At 40.2% G+C, this 23,764-nt stretch overlaps 2 protein-coding genes across 2 annotated transcripts in view; one reads left to right on the top strand and one right to left on the bottom strand.

The window, feature by feature from the left end:
• Positions 1-3,816, top strand: part of Rs1 (retinoschisin 1) — a 43,905-nt gene extending 40,089 nt beyond the window's left edge. Inside the window, exons 6-8 of the mRNA XM_051179372.1 lie at positions 346-487; positions 955-1,150; positions 3,664-3,816. Of these exons, the coding sequence (XP_051035329.1) occupies positions 346-487; positions 955-1,150; positions 3,664-3,816 (491 nt within the window). The remainder of the gene's footprint in view (positions 1-345; positions 488-954; positions 1,151-3,663) is intronic.
• Positions 3,817-16,967: 13,151 nt separating this feature from the next.
• Cdkl5 (cyclin dependent kinase like 5) overlaps positions 16,968-23,764 on the bottom strand; it is a 115,353-nt gene continuing 108,556 nt past the window's right edge. Inside the window, exons 16-17 of the mRNA XM_051179371.1 lie at positions 20,543-20,662; positions 16,968-17,369 (exon numbers count right to left, since the gene is read on the bottom strand). Coding sequence (XP_051035328.1) covers positions 16,983-17,369; positions 20,543-20,662 — 507 coding nt within the window. The 3' untranslated portion in view covers positions 16,968-16,982. The remainder of the gene's footprint in view (positions 17,370-20,542; positions 20,663-23,764) is intronic.

Consider the following 23,764-nt stretch of genomic DNA (forward strand, 5'->3'; position numbering starts at 1 on the left):
TCTTTTATGGATGGTAAGTGAATGTCTCTATGGCAATCCCTTTACTTCATTCAGCTCAACATCATCCCTTGTGAGCACTTAATAGAGGCAGATCCAGCTCTCCGCATCCAGTACCAAGCTGAGAAATGAAGTGTCTTCCACTTGCAAAGTGCCAATGTTTCTGCTTTGTTCTTTAAGCCATTTCCTGCTGGAGTTCTGGGATTGGGGGGGGGTCATTCCTTCTTTTGGACTTTGAGATGAGATTTCAATATCTTCTCGGGGTAGCCCAGAGGAGCAGGGACTCCACACATACACATGCCACCACTCTGGCTAGAGATTTGAGTGTATGTTGTTTTTCCTCCCCAGAATGCCCATATCACAAGCCCCTGGGTTTCGAGTCAGGGGAGGTCACGCCAGATCAGATCACCTGCTCCAACCCAGAGCAGTATGTGGGCTGGTATTCCTCATGGACAGCAAACAAGGCCCGGCTCAACAGCCAAGGCTTCGGGTAAGTAGGGCAGGCAGCCCAGGTGGAGACTTTTTTTTTTTAAGATGTGATTTGAAAAATTAGGTCTGTCTCAGAAACTTATGGCACAGAGAGCACTTACTCAAGAAACCTTCACTAAGTGCCTTGTTGTGCCAAGGGCTGTGAGTACAGTGGTGGCAGAATGGGTGAGTTCTTTGGCATTGGAGGCACACAGAGAAGAGAGGTAGGGAGACAGACTGTCGGCACATCCCTGCACGCCTGATTATTCCAGCTCCGGGGATGAACACTGTTTGGGGAGATGAGGAAACAAAGAAAGACCTCACCAATTAAACATTGCAGGGAAGTCTTTCCTAAGGAAAATACCTGATCATTCTCAGAGTTGGGATGATACCTCTTGGTCCTAGTAGACCCTCAAAATCTGGCACCTGCTGGCTTTTTGCAGACATTTATAGAGCAGAGCTCCTGATAATTTGGTGTGTTCTTGGCAGGTGTGCTTGGCTTTCCAAGTATCAGGATAGTAGCCAGTGGCTACAGATAGATTTGAAGGAAATCAAGGTGATTTCGGGGATCCTTACCCAAGGGCGCTGTGACATAGATGAGTGGATGACAAAGTACAGCGTGCAGTATAGGACTGATGAACACCTGAACTGGATTTACTATAAGGATCAGACTGGAAACAATCGGGTAAGTAGGACTCACTCCAAGTCATCTTCAGCTCATACCCGGTGAGATTTGCCCCAGCCCAATGCTCCTGCTGTCCATGTCTGTGTCAGAGCACTGACCTCTCTGCATGTTGGGTCATCTGTGTTCCATCTCCACTGTGTGATCTGCTCTCTTTCCCAGATGTAGCCTGAGTAGCAGTTTGTAAATAGATGCTGTTCTTTTGTGCAAAAGAGCTATTTTCCTAGTTCTCAGTGTCAGCCTCTAGTCACTTGAAAACACTACTGGCTATTTGGTCCGTTACAAACTCACTGGATCATTAACTGTGGGGCTTCATGGGCCTGACTTATCACTCATTTGTATAGTTATGGACTCTTTTTACTATTGACTGAGACTGACAGCTGCAAAGGAAGCCCAGGAAGTTAGCCACTTCGAGGCTAAAGAGATGGCCTAGTAGTTAAGGATACATACTACTCTTACAGAGAAGCAGAGTCCAGGTCCCATCAACAAGATCATAATGTTTCAGGGGATATGGTGTTTCTGGCTTCCAAGGATATCAGCACTCCCTTGCACATAGCCACATAAGACATACATGGATACATATAATAATAAAAGAAATACTAAAAACAAGTTTGAAAATGTTAGTAATGGCTAATATTAAGATGAACCAATATGCCGGGAGGCAGAGGCAGGTGGATCTCTGTGAGTTCCAGACCAGTCTGGTCTACAGAGCTAGTTCCAGGACAGCATCCAAAGCCATGGAGAAACCCTGTCTCGAAAACTCCATGTCCCCCCAAAAAGATGAGCCAATACTAATAGCCTAAATGGATACTTAGAAGATGGTGTCAGTTCAGACACACTTAACCTATTAATCCTTGCAGACTGAGCTCTAGATCTTCATTGTGGACTAAACACATTAAGCGCCTGGTTGTCTTTACATTAGTAAAAATAAATTAAAAACCCACAAGCTGTTTAGAAATGCTTAGCCCATTTATTTTTTGGCCCAACACCAAGAAGATCTTCAGGCTATTTCCTACCTCTCTCTTTCCCTCTCAATGTGCAGCCCAGGCTGGTCTTGCTCCTTTAGCCTCACTCTCCTGGATGCTGGGATTACAGGTACATACAGCCACGTCTATTTCTCAGATTATTTTAGGCATTTAGTGAGATTAGGCAGATATGTGTGGCTAATAGAAGATCTTATAGTTCATGGTAACAATTTGCACAGTCAGTCACAGGTTGAAGTTTTGAGGAGTTTGACAGAATAGGAAAAACCATTTTGATTCTTTTTCTTCTTCTTCTTCTTCTTCTTCTTTTTTTTTTTTTTTTTTTTTTTTTTTTTGAGACAGGGTTTCATGTATTCCACACTGGTCTCCAATTTGCTATGTGGCTGAGGATAACCTTAATTTCTGCTCCTCTTTCCTCTATCCATCTCCTGAGTGCTAGGATTAGAGGTGTGTACCATAGACAGTTCATGTGGTGCTGGGGATCAGAACCTAGCATTTTGTGCTTGGCAGTCAAGCATACTACCAATTGAGCTACATCTCCAGCACCTCTGAATTTCATTTTCTGGCCTTACCAGTTAGTGGTATTTTCCAAAAGACATTATAATTCCTTTTCAAGCCTTGTGCTTCTGGAGGTCTTGCTCCACTCCATTTGGGAAGACTCAGGCCCTAGTCCATCAACTCCCTCTTTACTTCCTTCTGACTTGAATATGCTCAAGGACAAACCACTTCAAGAGAAGGCAGCTCAGGCCTTGTTGCTTGGAAGAATGGCAAGATCACTGCAAACAAGGCCCAACAATTTTGTGGCTGGATAAAGCAAAGTGCAGCAGTTAAGTATTTTCAGGGAAAGCTACAGGAGGAAATGATATGCTCTTATGTCATGGAGCAGAACACTGTGACCCTGGAAAGAGGATGAACAGTTCAGAAATAGTGTCAGGTACCTGCAACATTTTATGTTGCTTCCTGAAAAACATTAAGCAAGCCTTTATTTCTTTATGTCAATACCACCTTCTCCTTTCCAGAAACTTCCCTTTAGTTTTTGTGTATTTGTAAAATAAAATATTTTTTTCAAGCCTAAAAACCACTTGCCACTTGGAATAGAACAGAAACACATTAAGCTTTGCCTTCCAACTTCAGAGCCAGACATAGGTTTGACTTGAGTGCATCCTGGATATCTTCGGAACATGTGAACATCTCTCTTGTGTTGGACAGATCTTTCAAACTTTTTTTTTTGTTAAAGTGCAAAGGATTAAAATGAAAAATTGGTAAAGAGTCAAGGGGCATATTCTAGCAACCATCCAATTGGACTATGTGATTCTGCACTGGCCATCATGGTGACTACTGGTCATGTGCAGCTGCTGACCTCTTTAAATGTAGCTAATGTGGGCTGTGCAGGTGGTACTGTAGTAGAAGCTTGCTTGGCATATAGAAGGTCATGGCACCACACACACACACACACACACACACACACACACACACACACACACACAACTTGTGTGTGGCTATTATATGACCAGACTTCCTCCCTCTGTTTAGGTCTTCTATGGAAACTCGGACCGGAGTTCTACAGTCCAAAATTTACTGCGCCCCCCCATCATTTCCCGCTTTATCCGACTGATCCCTCTAGGCTGGCATGTCCGAATTGCCATCCGGATGGAGCTGCTTGAGTGTGCCAGCAAGTGTGCCTGATGCCCGTTTCAGCTCAGTCCTGCCATAATGGGAAGAGTTTGGTGGGGGTGGGGTGGGGGGAGCACCTGACGTGATGAACAGGAGGGCTATATCTTATAAGCACTTTAAAATGTAGATCTGGATAGAGAATATCTCCTTTTTTTTTTCTTTTTAAAAGATATAGTTTCCAATTTCAATGGAAGAAAGAGAGAGGAAAACAGAGAGAGAGAGAGAGAGAGGGAGGGAGGGAGGGAGAGAGAGAGAGAGAGAGAGAGAGAGAGAGAGAGAGAGAGAGAGAGAGAGAGAGAGAGAAGAGCATTTCCCCAATTCGGTCAAAGAAAATAAGAACAAAGAAAATATCTCTCAAAGCAATTTTCTTACATAAACCTAAATAGCAGGGGTAATTTGCTGCTCTTGCTCCCTCTTTTTCTTTTTGTCTCAGTGACACTGTCAAAGGTGCAGACCCAGAGGGAACACAAAGCAGCTCTGATCATTTGAAAATTCTCTTTGGCTCATACCTCATTCAGAACAGGAGAATATGATTTTGCAAAGCCTCACATAAATGCTGAAGGCTTGTCCTTAAATTTTTCATTTTCATTAAATCTTGATGAGAGAGGACTGGAGACAAGTACACAGGCATGAATAAAGCAGAGAGGAGCCTGTAGCAAGGCCCAGGAGTCTGTAAACAGCAACAGACTGACCGACCAACCACCAGACCAAGCAAGCAAGCAAGCAAGCAAGCAAGCAAGCAAGCAAGCAAGCAAGCAACCAACCAACCAACCAACCAACCAACCAACCAACCAACCAACCAACCAACCCAACTAACTAGTCAGCCAGCCAGCCAGCCAAATCAGCCAACCAGTCAAGGCTTCCCCTCTTCGAATGGTTTTTGCCTGGAATGGGTTTGGGCTTTTAGCCACAGGCCTGAGGGAATTAGGGCTGGCTGGAGTTCCTTTACATATAGCTCCATTCTACAACCCATGAAGCTAGGTGTCTGTCTGTGCTTACCAGAAAGTGAATGTGTGTGAGTGTGTGTGTGTGTGTGTGTGTGTGTGTGTGTGTGTGTGTGTGTGTGTGTGTGTGTAGTGAGGTTTCCCTTATATAGAGGAAGCCCAAATGACTAGACTATATCACACCTTCTTTACCTATGGCTACAGTTTTCAAGAAATTGAACACACTTTGAAAACAGCTGAAGCAAGACCTATCTCTGGCTACTGAGAGGAGACCATACTTTGTGGCAAGGGGTCAGAGTGTGGTCATGGAGGGCTGTGTGGGGATGGCTCAATCAGTAAAGTGCTTGCTGTACAAGCATAAGGACTTGAGTTTCTATTCCTAGAATCCATGCAAAAAGCTAGGCATGGGCAGGTATGGTGGTGCATGCTTTTAATCTCAGCATTTGGGAGGCAGAGGCAGGAAGATCTCTGTGAGTTCAAGGCCAGCCTGGTCTACATAGAAGTTCCAAGCCAGGTAAGGCTACATAGTAAGACCCTGTCTCTAGAAAGAAAGAAGAAAGAAAGAAAGGAAGGAAGGAAGGAAGAAAGGAAGGAAGGAAGGAAGGAAGGAAGGAAGGAAGGAAGGAAGAAAGAAAGAAAAAAGCTAGGCATGGTGGGCCATACCTGTAAATCCTAGGACTAGGAGGCAGGTAGAGACAAGGATTCCTAGAGCTTGCTGGCCAGTCAATCTAGCCTAACCAGTTCACTAACAGACCCTTTCTCAAAAATAAAAGTGAAGAACAATTGAGGAAGATACAGATGTGGACCTCTGTCCTCCCCACCCCACACAAACATATGAGCAGAAGAGCCTATAGCTTCTCTGTGAGATGCTTCTGCCCGGCAGCCTCTGCCTGGCCCATTCAAACAAGGTTGCTCCCACATGGTATGTGAAACCTCTTTGGGTAGGAATGGGATTGGCTCATCATTCTCTGGCTAGAGTAGTGCATTTAGCAGGCAGTTTCAGAGCCTGAGAGAATGATTATTTGTCTGGGTTTCATTTGCCACCTGGAGCTCATGCTGTGTTTGAGGCCCTTCTCTGGGAGAGGCATGTGGGGAGGAGCTGACAATCTAAAGGATGAGGACCTTCCAAAGACAAGAGCCTGGCCTAACACACACAGTGTAGCCCTGATTAGTAGCTCTTTTCTCTGAGATAACCTTCCATTTCCAGATATCAAAGGGATTTCATGGCCTCACACTAACATGGCCTGGGATGACTGGACTTGGTGGCTTACATCTTTAATCCAGGCACTTGGGAGACACAGACAGATGAATCTCTGTGAGTTCAAAGCCAGAGCAAGCTTCAAGCCCACCAAGGCTACATAGTGAGACTGCCTCTCAAAAATTGATCAATCAATCAATCAATCAATCAATCAAATGACCTTGGATATCACATTCTTCTCAGTGAATGGAACAACTTCTCAAAAGCCTCCAATTTCCTACTCAGTATTTTAGAGTTCCACAGGTATGTGTGTGTTGTGTGTATGGGGGGTGGCATTGCACAATGACATTCCTAGTATCACAACACATGTACAAATCCATTTTTAATGAAATTCCTGAACACAGACTCTTATTTGGAAAACTCAATTACTTTATACACCACTGAGTAATTGTCAGAGAAAATGGCAATAACTTAAGAGTACTGATCAGGGAAAAAAATAAACAAAAAGGTGTGAGGCATGGATAAAGACTCATCAAATAACAGTTCATATCATAAATTTGTTTTATACTAGTTTTATATTAAGTTCACATAAACAGCCCTTATCCACTTGAGGTGTATAATTCAATGATAGTATATTCAGACTTGTGCAGTCATTATCACAAGTAACTTTAGACTATTCTTATCACCTCAGAGAGAATCCTCTACCATGAACCATCAGAAACACCAGCCCTAGGTTACTTGTAGTCCATTTTCTACCTGCATGTAGATTTCCCCACATAAATGGAATTCTGTGATATATAGTAGTTTGTGACTGGTTTCTTGTACTTATGATGTTTGTAAAGTCCATGTGTTGGAGAAGTACTTCTTCCCTTTTTGTTACTATCATTCCATGTAGGAATATGCAATTATTATCTCTCTATTCATGTGGGTGTTTTCCACTTAAGGGCTGTTATGCATAATGCTGTTATATGGACATTTATGTGTAAATTTTTGTGTAGACACTTTTTATCTTGAGCATACATACACTGGGAATTGTTGGGTCAGTTGGTGACTCCATGCTTATGAATAACTACTTTCCCGGGTGACTGCATCATTTTCTGTTTCCACTAACAATATATGAAGGTTCCAGTCTCTCCACATCTTCAGCAATGCTTCTTGTCTTCCATTAGCTCCATTTTATGATGTGTGAGGTGGCATTCCATGGTGATTTTCGTTTTCATTTCCCTAAAAACCAAAGGTGTTGAACATCTTTTCAAGGGACTATTTGCATATCTTTGGAGAAACATCTATTCAGACCCTTTGCCTATTTTAAAATAAATTTCATTTTATTAATCCATTAAGAGTTCTTTGTATATTCTACATATAATTCTCTTATGCAAACATTTCTTCCATCCTGTTTTTGTTGTTGTTTTGAGACAGGATCTCACTATGTAGCTCTGGCTAGCCTGGAACTCACTCTGTAGACCAGGATGGCCTGGAACTCGCAGAGATCCATTTGCCTCTGCCTCCCAAGTTCTGGGAATATGGGTCACCACATCTGGCCTTTCTTTTTTAAAACTCTCTTGGTGAAATCCATTGAAGCACAACGAATTCTCAATGTTAAGGAAGTCCAACTTTCTTGTTGCTTCTTTTGGTGTATTATCTGAGAAACCACTTCTAAGTCGAGGGTTTTGAAATTATTTAAAAACGTTTTAAAGAGTCTCCTTCCATCCTCTGCATGTCAATATGTAGTTGTACTGGTCCCTTTGTGGAAATCCTTCCCCTTGAAAATGGTCTTTGTACCCTTGCCAAAACCAACTGGCCCAGAATGTGAGGGTTTTCTTTGGGCCTCATAATTCTACTACTTCACAGTCTTCATTATCATAGCATTGTAGGAAGTTATGAAATTAATATATGTGAGTCTTTCAATTCTGGTCTTTTTCAAGATTGTCCTGTTTATTCTGCATTCCTTAAATTTCTAAATAAATATATCTGAAGCCAGCCAAGGGTTTCACAATGGAAAATGCTTACAGTCTCAGAATTGAATGGACAATGAGACACTAAGATCTGTAAAACATGTATTGTGAGTAATTTGCTTTCACCAGCACACAGATTATTTACTTCATTAAATTTGTGATAGGATTATTAAAAACTATTATTGAATAAAACCTGGAGCCCTGATAAATTGTCTTTGTACCCTAATAATCTTGCTATTAAACAAAAAAAAAATGTTTGTAATGTCATTTCTTTTAGGGGATGAGCAATTTAATAAAATTATATAATGGAGCAAACCCACTCCTATCTTGGCATATTTTGTTTATTTTTAATACTAGATTTTGGGTTATACATGGAAGGTTTTGTTTTTTATGGTTTTGAGGACCTTCAGGGTATCATACATGCTAGGTAAATGCTCTACCACTAAGTTCCATCTGCAGCCTGCAGCTTAAAACAAAACAAAGTAGAAAAACACTCAACATTTTGCATAGTTTTAATTCATTATGAAGCATTAAATAATGTTATTAAGAAAAACTGGAAGTGATTCTGGTACTTGACGTGGAAAGATATATAGACAAGGAAAGGTATTTCAAAGTAGAGAAACTGCTGTGAATCAGGTCTCAGAGCCAAGAAGACTACATCCCATAAGTGAGCTTTTTAATAACTGCTGACAGATGTAGAGGGCAGCTGAAGAATACCTTATAAGGTCTTCTGCTTCCCCCCAAAAGTCCAAGAACAGCCCCAAGCTGGATTTATTTTATATGAAGAGCAAATAGAAAATATGTACCCAATGTACTAACCACAAAGCTCTCTATAGCCTGCTTTCCCAGTTTCTTTTAACATTGATATGATTGGAGTGTGTGTGTGTGTGTGTGTGTGTGTGTGTGTGTGTGTGTGTGTCTGTGTGTGTGTGTCTGTGTGTGTGTGTCTGTGTGTGTGTATCCATAGAAGCCAGAAGAGGACATCAGATCTTCTGGATCTTGAGTTACAGGTAGTTGTGAGCCACCCAATGTGGGTAATGGGATCTGAAATCAGGCCTTCTGGAGAAGCAGCAGCCAGTGCTCTTAACTAGTAAGCCATCTCTCCAGCCTCCCTTCTCAACTTTGAGAACTATCAACTGAGGTACAAATACAAAGCATGATGTTATACTGGGCAACATTTACCAAAATACTGTTAAGTATCTGGCAGCATCTCATTTATATGTTTACAACAACCTCATGTTATAGATACTAGCAGTGTTTCCATTTAAAGGAAAAGAAACTGAGGCACAGGGAAGCTAAGTAAGTATGATGCCTCAAGTCATGTCAAAGTTAAGTGATAAATCCATTAAGGTTATCCGTCTATTTAACCACTTTCTCAGCATCCCTAGATGTTAAATCAGTCATTACCAGCTGGGAGACGTGAAGATCACATATGAATTGGTGTGAGCTTTCAGAATAAAGTTGTTATATTGGGCATGGTGGTTTATGTCTATAAACATAGCAAATGGAGGCAGGATTTATCAGGAGTTCAAGATTATTCTCAGATAATTTGAGCTGGAAGCTAGATTGAGCTTCGTGAGACTTTTTCAAGGTGAAATACAACAAACAAAAACCTCATATACTTGATTTAGTCTTCATTTCTTATGAAACAGGGTCCTCTGACCTCCACACACTTGCTGTAGCACATACACGTCTACACCCAGTGACAGACAGACGCATAGAATGCAAAGTTCTGTCAGCTCTTACCTCCCTTTAAAGAAAGATATATAAAACAGGAGATAACTGCCACATAAAATACCATGAATTTGAAGTTTCTGTCTCCCTACTGAACAGTACACAGTTATGCCTCCACCTAGATTATAAAGTGAAGAGGTGCAGCCATTATGCCTGTATTTATCCTGTCTCCAGGAGCATCCCCCCTTGGCTCAAGATAGTATACACAGTTGGCCTAAACCAGGCATCAGTCAACACTGTCTGTGCATACTATCTTATCTAGCTATTTTTTTGTGCTACATGCACAGAGTTATGTGGAGGTAACAAGGCTCTCCTGATCCACAGAGCCCATTTACTATTTGACCTTTCTGAAAGAGGTCAAACCCTGCCAACCCCTGCTCTCAAACAAGAAGCAATCTTTCAGAACGAACCATCTTTTCTTCATAGTACTAAGCACACCAGGTTAGTATCTGTTCATCCTCAAATTACCAAGTGAGCACCAAAAGATACAGATGACAACACTCAAGTATGGAAAAAAAACAAAGTTTTCACAATGCCATAAGGGGAAAAGAACTTTATAAATAGAAAAAAAAAAAACCATTAAGTAACAGGATTTGCTTTGCTTTACATTAATTTCTCGCCTTTAAACTGATTACAACTTCAAAGGCCCATTGCCCCTCGTTTTAATTTGAACACATTCTTGTTTACAAAGAAAGAATTAAAATGGAGCTGCTTGCTTGTTCAAAGGCAAGAAGGACCACAGTGCTCAAGATTGGGAAAGCCTGGCAGTCATATCAGTCAGTGCAAAATCTGCATTTTATTAAAGACATGTGGGAAGATCCATTCAAAAATACATTGTGCTCAGTAAAAATTAACCATTACATGCTGTTAATGAAGGTTATCACGGAGTAGATATTTGTAGAATATGTACAGCAACAATAGAAATTTTACAGAAGTTTAGAATGGAATACATGCCAGAAAAAACTTGATAAGATGTACCAACACATGATACAAAGAGTTATAGAAACACTTTACAAATGGTTCATAATTAGCTTGTGAGGAATTTTAAGTATTCAACACTTTAAATTCAGTTTGAATTCAAAAATTAAAAAGATTAACAACCATATCACACCCTTGCCACAGTAAAAATTATGGAATACACTTTATATAATGGATTATAAAGTCTGTGCAATTAAGAATGTTCACTGATTCTTTCCACCACATATCGGATGGCATATCCCTCTGGCTTATCCCTATTTTTGTTTTTAAGAAAGAACAGGGGTCTCAATGTCACCCTGTCCTGTGCCTTCCCAGATTACCCCCTTCAAACTTAGTGAAGATTGAAGAAGTTCTGATAATTGTCTAAATATATACAGAATAACTACCTGAATTCAGAATGGCACAAAGCAATTCTTGGAGACTGAATTCTGGAGTAAATATTTTGTTTGGCTTAATTGTCTCTGTTCATCAATGCAAATTTACAGTGATAATTTACTTCTGTCTATCACCACATCACTGCTCCTCCCCAAGCCAAACTCCATCACTGCCTGAAGAGTAAACAAGGAGAGGGAGAGGGACTGGTGACTAGAACCCACTGATCATCCCTAGGGAAAATGGATTTTCTGCGAGCTTTACTTTCCACTTTAGGAAAATCGAAGCCAGTGTGGAGAATACATATTCTCCAGAAGGAAAAGCATCGTCTTTCTCATGAAACTCTGAGTTGAACCAGAGCTTTTGATGATTCTAGCAAGAAACACTTTAATCCCCAAACAGGGACCAAAGTCAAGGCATCTACCTTTCGATTCCTGGGTTTCTTCGTATTAGACCTGAAGCACAGCACTAGGACAAGCTTGTCTATGCCTGAAATGACTCACAGCAGCTTTCTGGGAAGGGAAATCCCCAAGCCAAGGAAGTCCTGAGGGATTCTCAGCGGGTCTGCCAAACAGGAGGGGACATGGAGGGACAGATAAGGCCTCTTTCTCCCTGATACTCTGCCTGGGAAGAGCAGCAAACAAGGCAACTTCTAATCTGCATACAACACGGAGAGTGATTTCAGATTCCCAAGGAGGACCAATTAGACCGAGGATCAAAGGGGGTGGAGAGAGCTTACCCTTGTGAGCAGTGAAGGGCCTTAGAAGTGAAACCAGTTTCACTCCTAGAAGTTTCGCTGGCCCTACAAATCCAGAATACATACTATGACAATTATATTTTTTTTTTCTGGCAAAACAAGAGACAACCCTCCCTTAAATGTGGGAGTAAACAGTTGAATGAAAATACAAGGCAGGTCAAGATCATATTTAACAGCCTACAGTAAATAGAAAGAAAGATGGGTCATGCCCAGACAGGATAAAGATGGAGTAGGGACCAGGCCAAATGCTGACGAATTAACAAAGTACTGTGGGCAACAATGATTTATATAAGTAACTAGTTTGCACAAAGTCTACCATCTTGTATAGTACATTCAATTAAAAAAAAAAAAAAGTATCGCATGGGCAATAGGCCCAGAGTTTCCTAGCCACCTCACTTTGCCCCTCAGGTGTATACAAACAGATAAGGGGCTTCATTTTTTTGCATGGCATCTCATTCGAGGTTTCCAAGATTGAATATTTAATCAGTTGAACCAGACCTCAAGATAATCTTGATTTCAGCTGGTCTAGAAGCAAAAGAGGAAACCACAACCACTTACAGGTTTGGATATATTGTTTGTTTGAATTTTATTTTCTGGTAATTTTTCCTTTTATAATTTGGTAGGGACCTTCTCCTAAGAGTCTGGTCCCAAGGATTAATGACATTTGTACTGTCTTTTCTGGAGTCGCTTTTAAAGAAACCAGAACTGTTTAGTTCTTAATTCAGAAATGAAATTCAATGAACTTTTATTAGTGATGAAATGATGAAGGCAAGGATACCCCACTGCTTTCTGACTTGAATTAGATAAACATACCACAGTTCCAGTTCACAGAAGGAGGCATCTATGGATCTTCATACCCACATAGTGAAGTTCAATAGCCCCTTCTAATGAAGTAGGTAATGAACTTCTAGATGTAAAAGTAATGGTGTCCAGAACATAGGTTCTGAGCATAAGAGAGATGCAGTTTTGCTGAGTCCCAGCTGAGCCCCAGCAGTGACTTCCAATGAGCTACTTATTGTTCTTGCCAAAAGTTCTGTCACCACCAAGCACTGGGTGAACAGAATGGACAAAGCCTTCTACACACTGGAAAAGTAATCCTCTGGCCTTTGAAATAAATAATCACATATGAGTTATTCTCAATACATGGCTAGAAGAAAATAAATGGCTTTTTTCCTTATTTACTCTAAAGACTAGTTTAAGTGAGGATACTATGATATCAACTAAGAGGTACTGGGAAGGGAAAATGGGATAGCATTTCCTAGTGGAGTCCACTAATTTTCTGATTAGGAACATGCTAAACTGGCTAAATCTACAACCACAACATACTTTTATAATACACAGCATGACTAGAGACTGACCAGCATAGGTCTTCTTAGAATTAAAGTATACAACTGCATATGATGAATCTTAAAGCATGTTTTAAAACAGATGTAACCGAAGCATACAGCACAATACTTCTAGAATAGCCACATCACAACCACCAATAAAGAGTTTTGCTTCTAATCGGTCTGCCATATGCTAATATTTGTAAAGAGCTCTTAAATGACTTGAATAAAAAACAAAGACATTTTCTTTCGGTAGACACAGCTGAAAGCCATGATGCCTTTGAGCAGTTGGTAAAATTCATGCCAATCTGCCAGGCTGTTGCTTGCTTCTAAATATAAGCCTCATGGCTAAGAAAGATTTCCTAAGGCGGCTAACCTAGAATTTAAGTTCTCAAACATATATAAAGTAACTCTGGTTTCCTCCCAAAGTATGCACCTTTTAGCAGGTCCAAGACAATGGAAACGAACAATAGGATTGCAAGGATTTGAGAACAGTGATAGAGGATTCTTAAAGAGAATACGATGTTGAGGAATTCACTTCTGCAGTGATAGCCTGGAAAGCCTGGGGCCAGAGGCAAGTTCTGCAGTGGTTGACCTGGAATGGTCTCGGGCAGGACTTCTAAACATTGGCACTAGTTTTAGGCTGGGACACTCTGGAGGATGTCTAGCAACATCCCTGGCCTCTACTCACTAGATACTGGTAGCAGCCCAAGACATCCAAATGCCTCCAGACATTGTCAATTGTGCCCTGGGGAACAAAACTGCCCTTGGCTGATAAGTGCTGCTGTAAAGACAGCTCACTTGAGCCTCTTGGCATGGGGCACTCTCTTCTGGCCCAGGGCTCTGGAGAGAGTCCTAAACTTCAGTCAAGATTGAACAAAGATCAGTTAAAGTTTACATAGAACGTCAGAGAAGAAAGACAGGATGACAGAAGTGAAAATAGAAAAACAGTGGAGCCAAGGTTCTTCTCAAAAGGAGATCAGCAATAACTTCCTAACACAAAGTACTTCATCAGCCTTCACTTCAACCTTTGTGTCCTTTAGGATGTCAGGGCAGATAATAGAACATGGATGTCATCGATTCCCCCTTCTAAAGAAAATGTGGAGGTTTTGTGACTTTCAGTCAATTCCTTCCTGCCACGGATGGCATCTTTTTGAGGCCAATGAATAACCTACCAGAGGGGGAAGTGACAGTTAAAAGCTAAGAGAGGGCCTATTAGAAGAAATCTAATCTGAGAGGAAATGTTCCTGTCCCTATCTGTGAGCAGGAAGAGAATGAATGGGATTGTAGATTCACTTACAGCTTATTGAGGATCAAGGAAAAGTCAGAACAGACAAGAGCTAAGAAGAAGATAAAAGAGCTAGCTCAGAAACAGTAGTTGAAAACATTGTAGCTATTTTCTGGCTCAAATCTGGGAATGTAGGAAAAGTAAGTAATTGACTTCATCAGTTAGGATTAGTTTGCTCTAGGTAGAAGGCAATATTTCTAGCCCTTCTTTGAAGAACCACCATGAATATAAATGTTCTGCAAACATCTGAGATCCCAGTGTTAGCAAAGATGACAACATGGGAAACCAGCCCCTTGGTGATGACGAGCCACTAATGCCATAACATGGCAATGGGACCTCACAGTTCCTAAGCACACAGCACAGTGAGAAGTCTTTCCAGAGGAAACAAAATGTAATTTCTGGTTTGCAGGGGGAAGGGAAGAAGGGGATACAAGTTACGGATCTATTATGAAAAAGAAGAAGAATTAAATATACACCTTTTAGTGTTACTATATGCAGGCAAAAACTGCTGAGGGTCTACCTCACTTGGATAACCAAAGAGTTGCCTGGGAAAAGCCAGGATTCAGAGCTACCCAGACAGTACTGAACAGGTAACAGAAACAAGATAGGAAAAGAACTCAAGAGCATGCAAAATTAATTAAATTGTTTCCATGATAGTACCCAGTTGAGTTTCATTTTAGTGCCTATTATACTTACTAAAATTAAATAAAAGCACCTTAAAATGACCTCTATATATAATCAATACACATCATTACAGTATCTATATAAATATGCAATATGCACACAATTTAAGCTTCAAAGAATCTAAGACCTTTATAATCTTCATAATCATCAGTGCTATGATTCTCAAAATCTCAGGGAAGGGTTAACAGTAACTCAGCATATTTCAGTGACAGCTGACTTTATTTGGGGACTGACACTCTCAGAATTCTGGAACAAGTAGTAAATACCGAAAAGTTACCTTTTTGAGGGATGGGAGTGATCTCTAAAAGTCTTATTGCTAAGAAACTACTTTTTAAAAACTCTATGACTATTGATAGACGATGGTGTTGAGGTGTTTATTTTTGTCAAAGGTGGTTTAGAAAGGTGGGTATAATGCTTGCTGGCCAGAGGCCTTGATGATATTTGATACTAACTCGGGAGTTGAAAGTGATCAAAGAGGGAAGGATAGGTCCTGTTCTGATGGATGGGGTGTATGTATATACAGGTATACATGATGACCTTGATATAAATGGACAGTCCCAGGAAGGAAAGAAGGATATAGCAATTTTCTCTACATCTGGAATTGCTTCAGGAGCCTTTTAAATGTATTAGAAGAGCAACAACAACAACAACAAAAGCATTTAGAAGAAGAAATGCCATACACATAGTTCATATCCCACCTGGAGGCAAAAATCTCCAGGAGGGAAGACAGCATTCAGGAGCATAGAGCTGGTTTGCAAGATCCGCAGACAGGTGCCTCCTACAACCTCACAACAAGGAATGTTCCCTGGCAAATCTTTGGTCTACACTCTAACACTAATGCTAAGTGGAAGAACACATTCTCTGCAAAGACCTACGCACATCACTTCTGTCCGTCGTCTTCTGTGCAAGTTAATATCCCTGGACACACATGAGAGCCATGTGTCTGAGGACAAAAGTGAGGCCTGCTGGGATCCTTACTGTCTTATCCAACGTTCTTCTCCTGTAGGCCTGAAAAAAGGTGCTGCATTTGTCTGCTATCAAGGATCATGTCTAGAGGCTACTGCTGGGGCCAAAAAGTTGAGCAAAATTCATACTGTTACAGTCACATGTAGCCACAATTCAACTCCCTTTATTTTAAGTATAATACTCACTTCATATCACAAATGTATAAAAATATGGCAGATAGTGTCATAACGATACTTTCTTTAAATGAATATATTTATAAAACAGACAATTATTTACTGTATATATATTTATATATAGAATAAAATACTCCTGATGCAATATATAAATGTTACTGTTTAGTTTTTATAGAAACTACTGTAGCTGTCCCACTGCTTCACAATGTTTCAAACAGCTCAAAATAACTTTACAACATAAAAGGTATGATTCTAACAGTACAATATTAATTATAAATAAATGTTACAAATCCTATCAAATATGGAAGCTTAGAAAACAATTTAAGACATACAGTTCATTTGCTAACCCTTCAAAGGGATACTCCTAAATTACAATAAACCCCACAGTTAGTTTAGTCAGAAAAAAATATGTGGTAAGGGCATCGGTCAACATGAATTTTCTATCCCTCATAGCCAGGACATACCCTGACTTCCCCAAGTTCAACAGAGATTGCACTAAAGCTGGAATGTAACGGGGAGAAACTGGCAAGAATTTTTTCTTCCTCAATGGCACAATCTATCCATTCTCACACAAGACCTGTGGGGAGTGGTGATCCCTAAGGAACTCCCGTGGCTCTAAGATCCCTGACTAGCATTTGTGACTGTGAGGAGCCAAACAGCCCCTCTCGCACACAATATTGCACACACCTTCATAAAGCTGAAAATACTGGCTTACTACCCTGGCCCAGCCCATTTCCCAGCCCACCCCGAACTCCCCCTCCCAACTGGCTTCTCTCCCTTCCCCCACCCCCATCCCAGCATAAATTACAAGGCTGTTTCTTTTAAATCATTCAGATTTGGCATTCGTGAGCGATTTGTTCTGTTATAAGGGTGCCCATTTGGCCCACTCTTGGCACCCAGCTGTTCGGAATAGGAAGGACCCTCTGTGGCACTCCTGGTCACAGAGGACACATGCCATCCAGGATCCATCTGACCTGGCAGCTGAAGGGCTGGCCTGCCCTTTGGTGTAGGCTCCTGCCGGATGTTGCTGCTCCCACCAGAGGCCTGGCTTAGGGGATGAATCCGAATTTCTGAGAAGGAATTTTTGGTTTGTTGAGCTGTTAAGGGCTGGAAACGAGGATCTGAAGAAGCCGGGTGATTGGTCGATGAAGAGAGATGTAACAGCTTGCGAAGAGATTTTAGTGGTTGGCTCTGAAAGGAAGATTAAGGTGTACACAAGGTTTCATTTACAGTAGGCAAGGGAGCTAGGCAGACATGCAGTTCTGGTGCAAGGTAACTCGACAGAGGCAGGAAGGGAGAACATATGGCTGGAGAGGCAAGCCCAGCTCTATCTGGTCTCTAGGTTTCATCAAACAAGATTTTAGTGACTGCCTTTTAAATGAAGGCCTAGAAATCTAGAGAGAATAACTGGAGCCACTCAAAGGTAGCACCTGACAGTCAGGGCTCCTTTGATCTGGCTGCATCTTGTCTTTACCCAGAAAGTGGAAGCAACAAGAGATAGGCGTGCCTCTCCTTTTTCAGAAGAGTTCCCAAATAAGTCTTCCCTTTGTATTTTGTCAGTGTTAGGATTAATTTTAATTGTCAACTGACTGTATTTAGAATCCCTGTGGAAGGGATGGAGAGATAGCTCAGCACTTAAGAGCATTGGTTGTTCTTCCAGAGGACCAGAGTTCAATTCCCAGCACCCATGAGGCAGCTTGCAACTGTCTGTAACTCCAGTTCTAGGGAATCCAGCATCCTCACACAGACATATATGCAGGCAAAACTCAAATGCACATAAACTAAAAAAATAAATAAATACATGTAGAATCCCTGAGTGTGGGCAGCATCATATCACGGGCTGGTGTCCTTCATTAAGTAAAAGGAGAAAGTAGGCTGAACACTGGTGTTCATGACTCTCTTTTTATTGACTGTGGATACACTATGACTTGTTGTCATCCCTTCCCCACTGTGATGGACTGTACCCTCAATCTGTGAAGGTATTTTGTTATAGCAATGGGAAAAGTAATTATTACAACTCAATAGAACTTGGACACATAACCACATTTGGCTGCAAGAGAAGCTGGGAAAATGTAGTGTCTTAGGTAGAAATGAGGCTAGTTACAAATTATATACCATTTATCTCTTACTTGTTTAATGTTTCCTTTCTCTTGATACTACATCTTCATGTTCTATGATGTACTTTCACAATTTAATTTTCATCTTTTGGGGTGGGAATGGGAACAGTCTAGGCACTAATCATACAGAACATTTATTTTTAACTGCTCACAAAAACACTGGATAATGAACTTCCTGCCTGTAGAATGGCTGCTGGTCAAAGGCTCTACAGGGTACAGTGGAGAGAGACTGGTGTGAAAACAGAAGGCTAGGTCCTGGATGAGACCTGCCCCTCAGCAGCCAACTATTTTCAGGTAACTCCTGAGCCTTAAGTTTCTCAAATGTGAAAGGCAACACTTTCTCCTCTTCCTCTACCTTTAGCATGAGGTGCAGGAGAGCCACTACCAGAAGAGGCATAGAAAGCCAGGTATGGCAGCATATGATTGTAGTCACAGATAGATACTTGGGAGGGTGATAGAAGAGAATCATATGTTTGAGGATAATTTGGGTAACTTCTCAATATTCTCTAAAAGGCAAAATGAAACAAATAAAAACCACACACACACACACACACACACACACACACACACACACACACACACACAAAGAAAAACAACCCATAAACAAATAAACCAACCTGCCACTGAAGCTCCTCTAGCTGGTAACCCTCAGAGTACTTTTATCCTGAGTGCCATGGTATAAGCCACATACATTTTAGCTATCAGTCAACTCTGAATAACACTGATAATCTCTAGGAAAACTATAAGATTTGAAGAAACAGGGTGCTAACCACCAAGGTATATGAACTTAGAATCAACTCAAGGAGAAAGAGCTTCCAAAGAAGCACCCTCCAAAACCCTCCAATGTTTTATCCAAAGAAAGCTGTCGGGTCCCCACAGGAGGTGGCAGAGTATTCTACACACCAGAGATACTCAAAAGGGCTCTTTCTCTAAAATCATCTCTTTTATGTTGCTGAGGGTAGCCTCCAACTCTTGATCCTCTCTGCTCCTTGCCTTTATGTAGCCCACAGATACTCTCAAGCTGTCCATACTCGTGTCATCAACTCCCAAGTGCTGAGACTATGATGTGTGGCAACATCTTGACTACTTTTCCTTTCTTATTAAAACGATAAAATGAGTCTTTACTAGTGAATTTTATAAAATTATCAAACAGTCAGAATAACCCACAATCATCTGGAGATGTGAAGTTACTAGAAAAGGGCTCCTCAGCATCAGGCTCTCAGACACTGGTGTTTCTAGTTTGAACAATCCCCCAAAATAGAATATCTGATTCTGTATGCCCCTTAACCCCCAGAATAGATTATGCTCTAAGTATAAAATGTAAATGGCCAGGCAAAGAGAATGGCAATTCTGGGGAACTCCTGTTTATAAGCTCCAAGTAACAGATTATATAAGTCAGACCTATAATCTTGCAAGTGGGATATAAAGCTAGGGGACTTGTTAGTTCCAGGACAGTTTGGATTACACAGCAAACTGCAGGCCAACCTGGACTAACTGGAGAAATGTTTTCTTAAGAACAAAAGAATAAAATACAAAGCCTATAAAAAGCAGAGCCATTGTTTCTAAATTCCAAATATTTGGTTAAAATAAGCATGGTAGATTATGTTACTATAATTGTTATTATGGGGTACTGAAGAGATCTAATACTGAAATATTTTCAATTAGAATAACTGTTTAAAACAGATAAATGTTAGTTACTTGAAAAAAAAACATTTTTAAAGTTCTCCATTACGGAAAGAAAATATAACCCCATGTTACTGTGCAATATGCAACTCCTATTATAAATGTTTGCCTGCCTTTATAAAAAAGCAGTCTGGATTTCAGAAGTTGAAATATTCTTTCAAGAAAGCTATCTAGTATCTGGTTTTCAAGGCCCAATTTATATGCTAGCATCTTAAAAGTTATCTTAATCCTCTTACAACCTCGGTTTAACTTCCCCAATATTTTGTAACATACCTTACTTTTTACTAAGATGTTCATGAATCTTTGTCTTCTGAACTGTAGCCTACTTGTGGGCTAGTACTATTTCTTCTTCATCTCTCTACATTGCCCCTCTGCCACCCATAGCTAGATAGTGGGGGCTAGCTCTATTCCCAATGGGAAAGGAATCACTGATAAAATCATTCCGACTTCCAAAGTGCATCAAGGCTACTCGTTAAGGTCTATTTGCAGGAGGCTAAAATTTTTCTTCTTTGCCTTTCCATCACAGGAAACACTGTAGTCTGAAAATTGGTGAGCTGAACTCACCTGGGTCTGTAGATCTGAGAGCTTCTCAGGTCGCCACTCCTTTGGTCTGCTGCTTGCAGTGCTAGAAGAATGAATGGCTTTCTGTAAGGTCAGAAGATCAGGACTATCAGTGTTGGGTACCTAGAGGGAAAGAAGGAGAAGGATTCAACAAGCATACCAATAACCCTAACTAAGATATATAACCACACCCAAGAGGACACCCAAACCAAAAAGCAAATCAAACTAAACCAAAATTCAAAAGAGGGAGAAAAAAAGCAAACAGTCCCAGTAAGTAAACCAAAACTCTTCAAATGTTCATGATGCAAGTGGTGCTAGTTAAATTATGATGCCTTCTTAATAATTTTCCCTGCATTAGGAAAAATTGGCAGATGTCATGCACTTGGTTAAAACCTTAACCCTTAAAGCATTCCCATGCTGTTAGTTTCAGTAGCTGTAAGAGAGAGCAGTTAAAGTGGACTGGACCAGGAACTGTTGTCGTATCCTCATTCCAAACTGTAGTTAGGTTATGAACCAGTTCAAAAAAAAAATTCATGCTGGGAATATGATGCAAATTCTGTATTTGATCTTGCCAAAGAAGTATAGGGGGATTTCAGGGAGAGAGAAGTGGGGAGATATGGTTTGAATCATAGTATCAAACTGCCCAGTAAATCTGGGTTTGGCATTGTACACTTAGAAACTGCTAGAAATTTATGCCACAAATTCTGAATGAATGCAATTGGTCTATTCAGTGACTTTGGTGGACAAAGGAGAGTTGTGCCAAATGCCAGGCAAAAGCCATGGCTTTACACCTAGTATCCAGCAAAAGTTAAGAGGCAGGCAAGGAAAGAACAGGTTATCAACTAGTACAAGCTGCTTTTTTTTTTTTTTTTTTTTTTTTTTTTTTTCATGGCGCCTGCTAGCTCAATTAATTTGGTCAGTTCAAACATGGTTTCAAAGAGACAAACTGCCAACCAAATGGTGACAAGGTCCATGCAGTAAGCCAAGTGCAAAGACATTTGTTGATTGCAAATGCTAATCAGATTCTTCACAGGAATTAAAAGACTTCATGAATGCTGTCTGCCAACAATTGGCTAATCGGTCCAGCGAAAACAGCCTTACTAGTTTGTTTAGTAGGCTATGCTTCAACATTAACTGATGCAGAAAACCCAAACTAGATACAGATATATAACATATATAAAATATATGCATTATATATATATCCATGTATCCCAGTGAATTTATGGAACTGGCTCAGGCACAAAGAGAATATGACCCCATGAAAATAAGACATGCTGTTATCATCAGTAAAACAAGTTTACTGGAGCAGTTTTCAGGGCTACTATACATAAAAATGGGTACCATGGGTGGAGTGACTACAGGAAGCTTTTTCAAAGAAGAGCTATGCTTTAAATGATTCTTTGAATTAAAAAGAGGAAAGAGGGATTTCTTGATGGTTGGATTCTCCCCGTTGGTAGACTCTGTCTGTAATATAAGATACAAATGAGCTAATTGCAAAAAGAAAAAAAAATTAAGTAAAATAAATAGGTTCTTCAATTGAAACTACTAGCCCTTGGTAGTCCTCAAATGATTAAATGTTAACACTCATGGAAAAAAAAATCTTTGTGCTATGCATCTAGAGAGATTATTTGTTATTTTTCAACTGGAAATAATAATGTAAGTTTAGGCAAGTACAAAAATTTTCACAGCATACACCATGCCCTTTAGGCATCTGCTTGCATTATGCTTACATAAGAACATATTTATTATCAAAAATAAGATTATTATGAAGAATTGTGTTTAATGAGTTACTGATGAACTTCAGTCATTTCCTAATTGTTAGGACTTCAGTAACTAAGAGATTTTATCATATGGCTTGTTTATTATAAAAGAAAATATGCTTTAAGTAATTTTAAACTTCTTGGTCAATTATCTTGAGTCAGTAAATATCACTTGGAAGGGGATTACTGCTGCTGTGGTAAGTAATACTAAGGTTAAGTAAGTAGCCCTAGCCTACACTTTTAGAAATGTATACCTCATTTAAAACATCTGGCACAATTTTGAATTCTGGTTTTCAAGCAAAGAGACAAAAGTTTATCTTCAGGGTTGGTAAAGTGGATCAGTGGGGCACTTGGCAACCTGAGTTTGATTCCCAGAATCCACACAAAGGTCAGAGGAGAGAAACAATTCCTCAAAGTTGTTATCTGACCTCTATATACTGTGGATCCTTTGCATCCTCCATCTCTCTCCTCTCTCTCTCTCTCTCTCTCTCTCTCTCTCTCTCTCTCTCTCTCTCACACACACACACACACACACAATTCTTTTAAAAGTTCAATCTTTAAATTGAAGTATCATTTCAACTTTCAATACTAAGTACATACAATTACAAAGTTGGCAAAGACACCATATGCTCTGAGGGCTAAAGTAATTCCATGGCTTCGCAACTAAAGCCCCATTCCCCAAGGCAGTTTGCAGACTTGCTTGAGTCAAAGAAGGCACCTTTACAGCACAGCATTATTTTGGGCACCTCTTTTCTCTCTTTTTGCTGCATCAATGGTCAGAGAACAAAAATACATGAAGACATATGTGTAAATATCTGACTTTTCCTGCTTTAAGGAGAGATGACCTGTACAGGAGTTTAACTTGGGTTGCCAAGAAGACCAGCAGGAACTCTCAGAGGCCCTTCACAGGGGAAACCAGTTTTAGTCCTTTCAACTCATTGTGTGACTTTGGACAGGTCACCACTTGCCTGACTCAGCCCCTATACTAGTACACTACATTTAGTACATGTTCATTTGGCATGGGATTTGGACTTCGTGGAATCTTATGTAAAAATTTCAATGCCTTCAATTGTTTTGGTTTGTTCTATTTAGTTCTCTTGTACTAAACTTTAGAAAGTAAGAGCAAGTTTCCTTTAGTTACATTTGAATGTTTATTCAAAGGAAGCAGAGTTAATTCAATGCCAGGCTTCAGTGCCTGAGGTCTGGCACTCTATATGTAGTGCTCTTTGAAAATCTGACTCTAGATTCCAAAGCCCTTACACTTTTTTCTTAATTAAAAAATGGAGTGGTATAAAAGGCTTTTGGTTTGGAAAACTTAAGACATTATGACCTGTGGAAAGCTATTATGCAGTTAACATAAATATCTAATAAAAAGTTTAAGGGGAGAAAATGCTAAAGAATACTTTTTCTATTACCCTAACTTATATAAGTATTTGAATATCAAAATTTGAAACAAATCTTGAAT

Source organism: Phodopus roborovskii, unplaced genomic scaffold (genome assembly GCF_943737965.1).
Source record: "Phodopus roborovskii unplaced genomic scaffold, PHOROB, whole genome shotgun sequence".
Taxonomy (NCBI): Eukaryota; Metazoa; Chordata; class Mammalia; order Rodentia; family Cricetidae; genus Phodopus; species Phodopus roborovskii.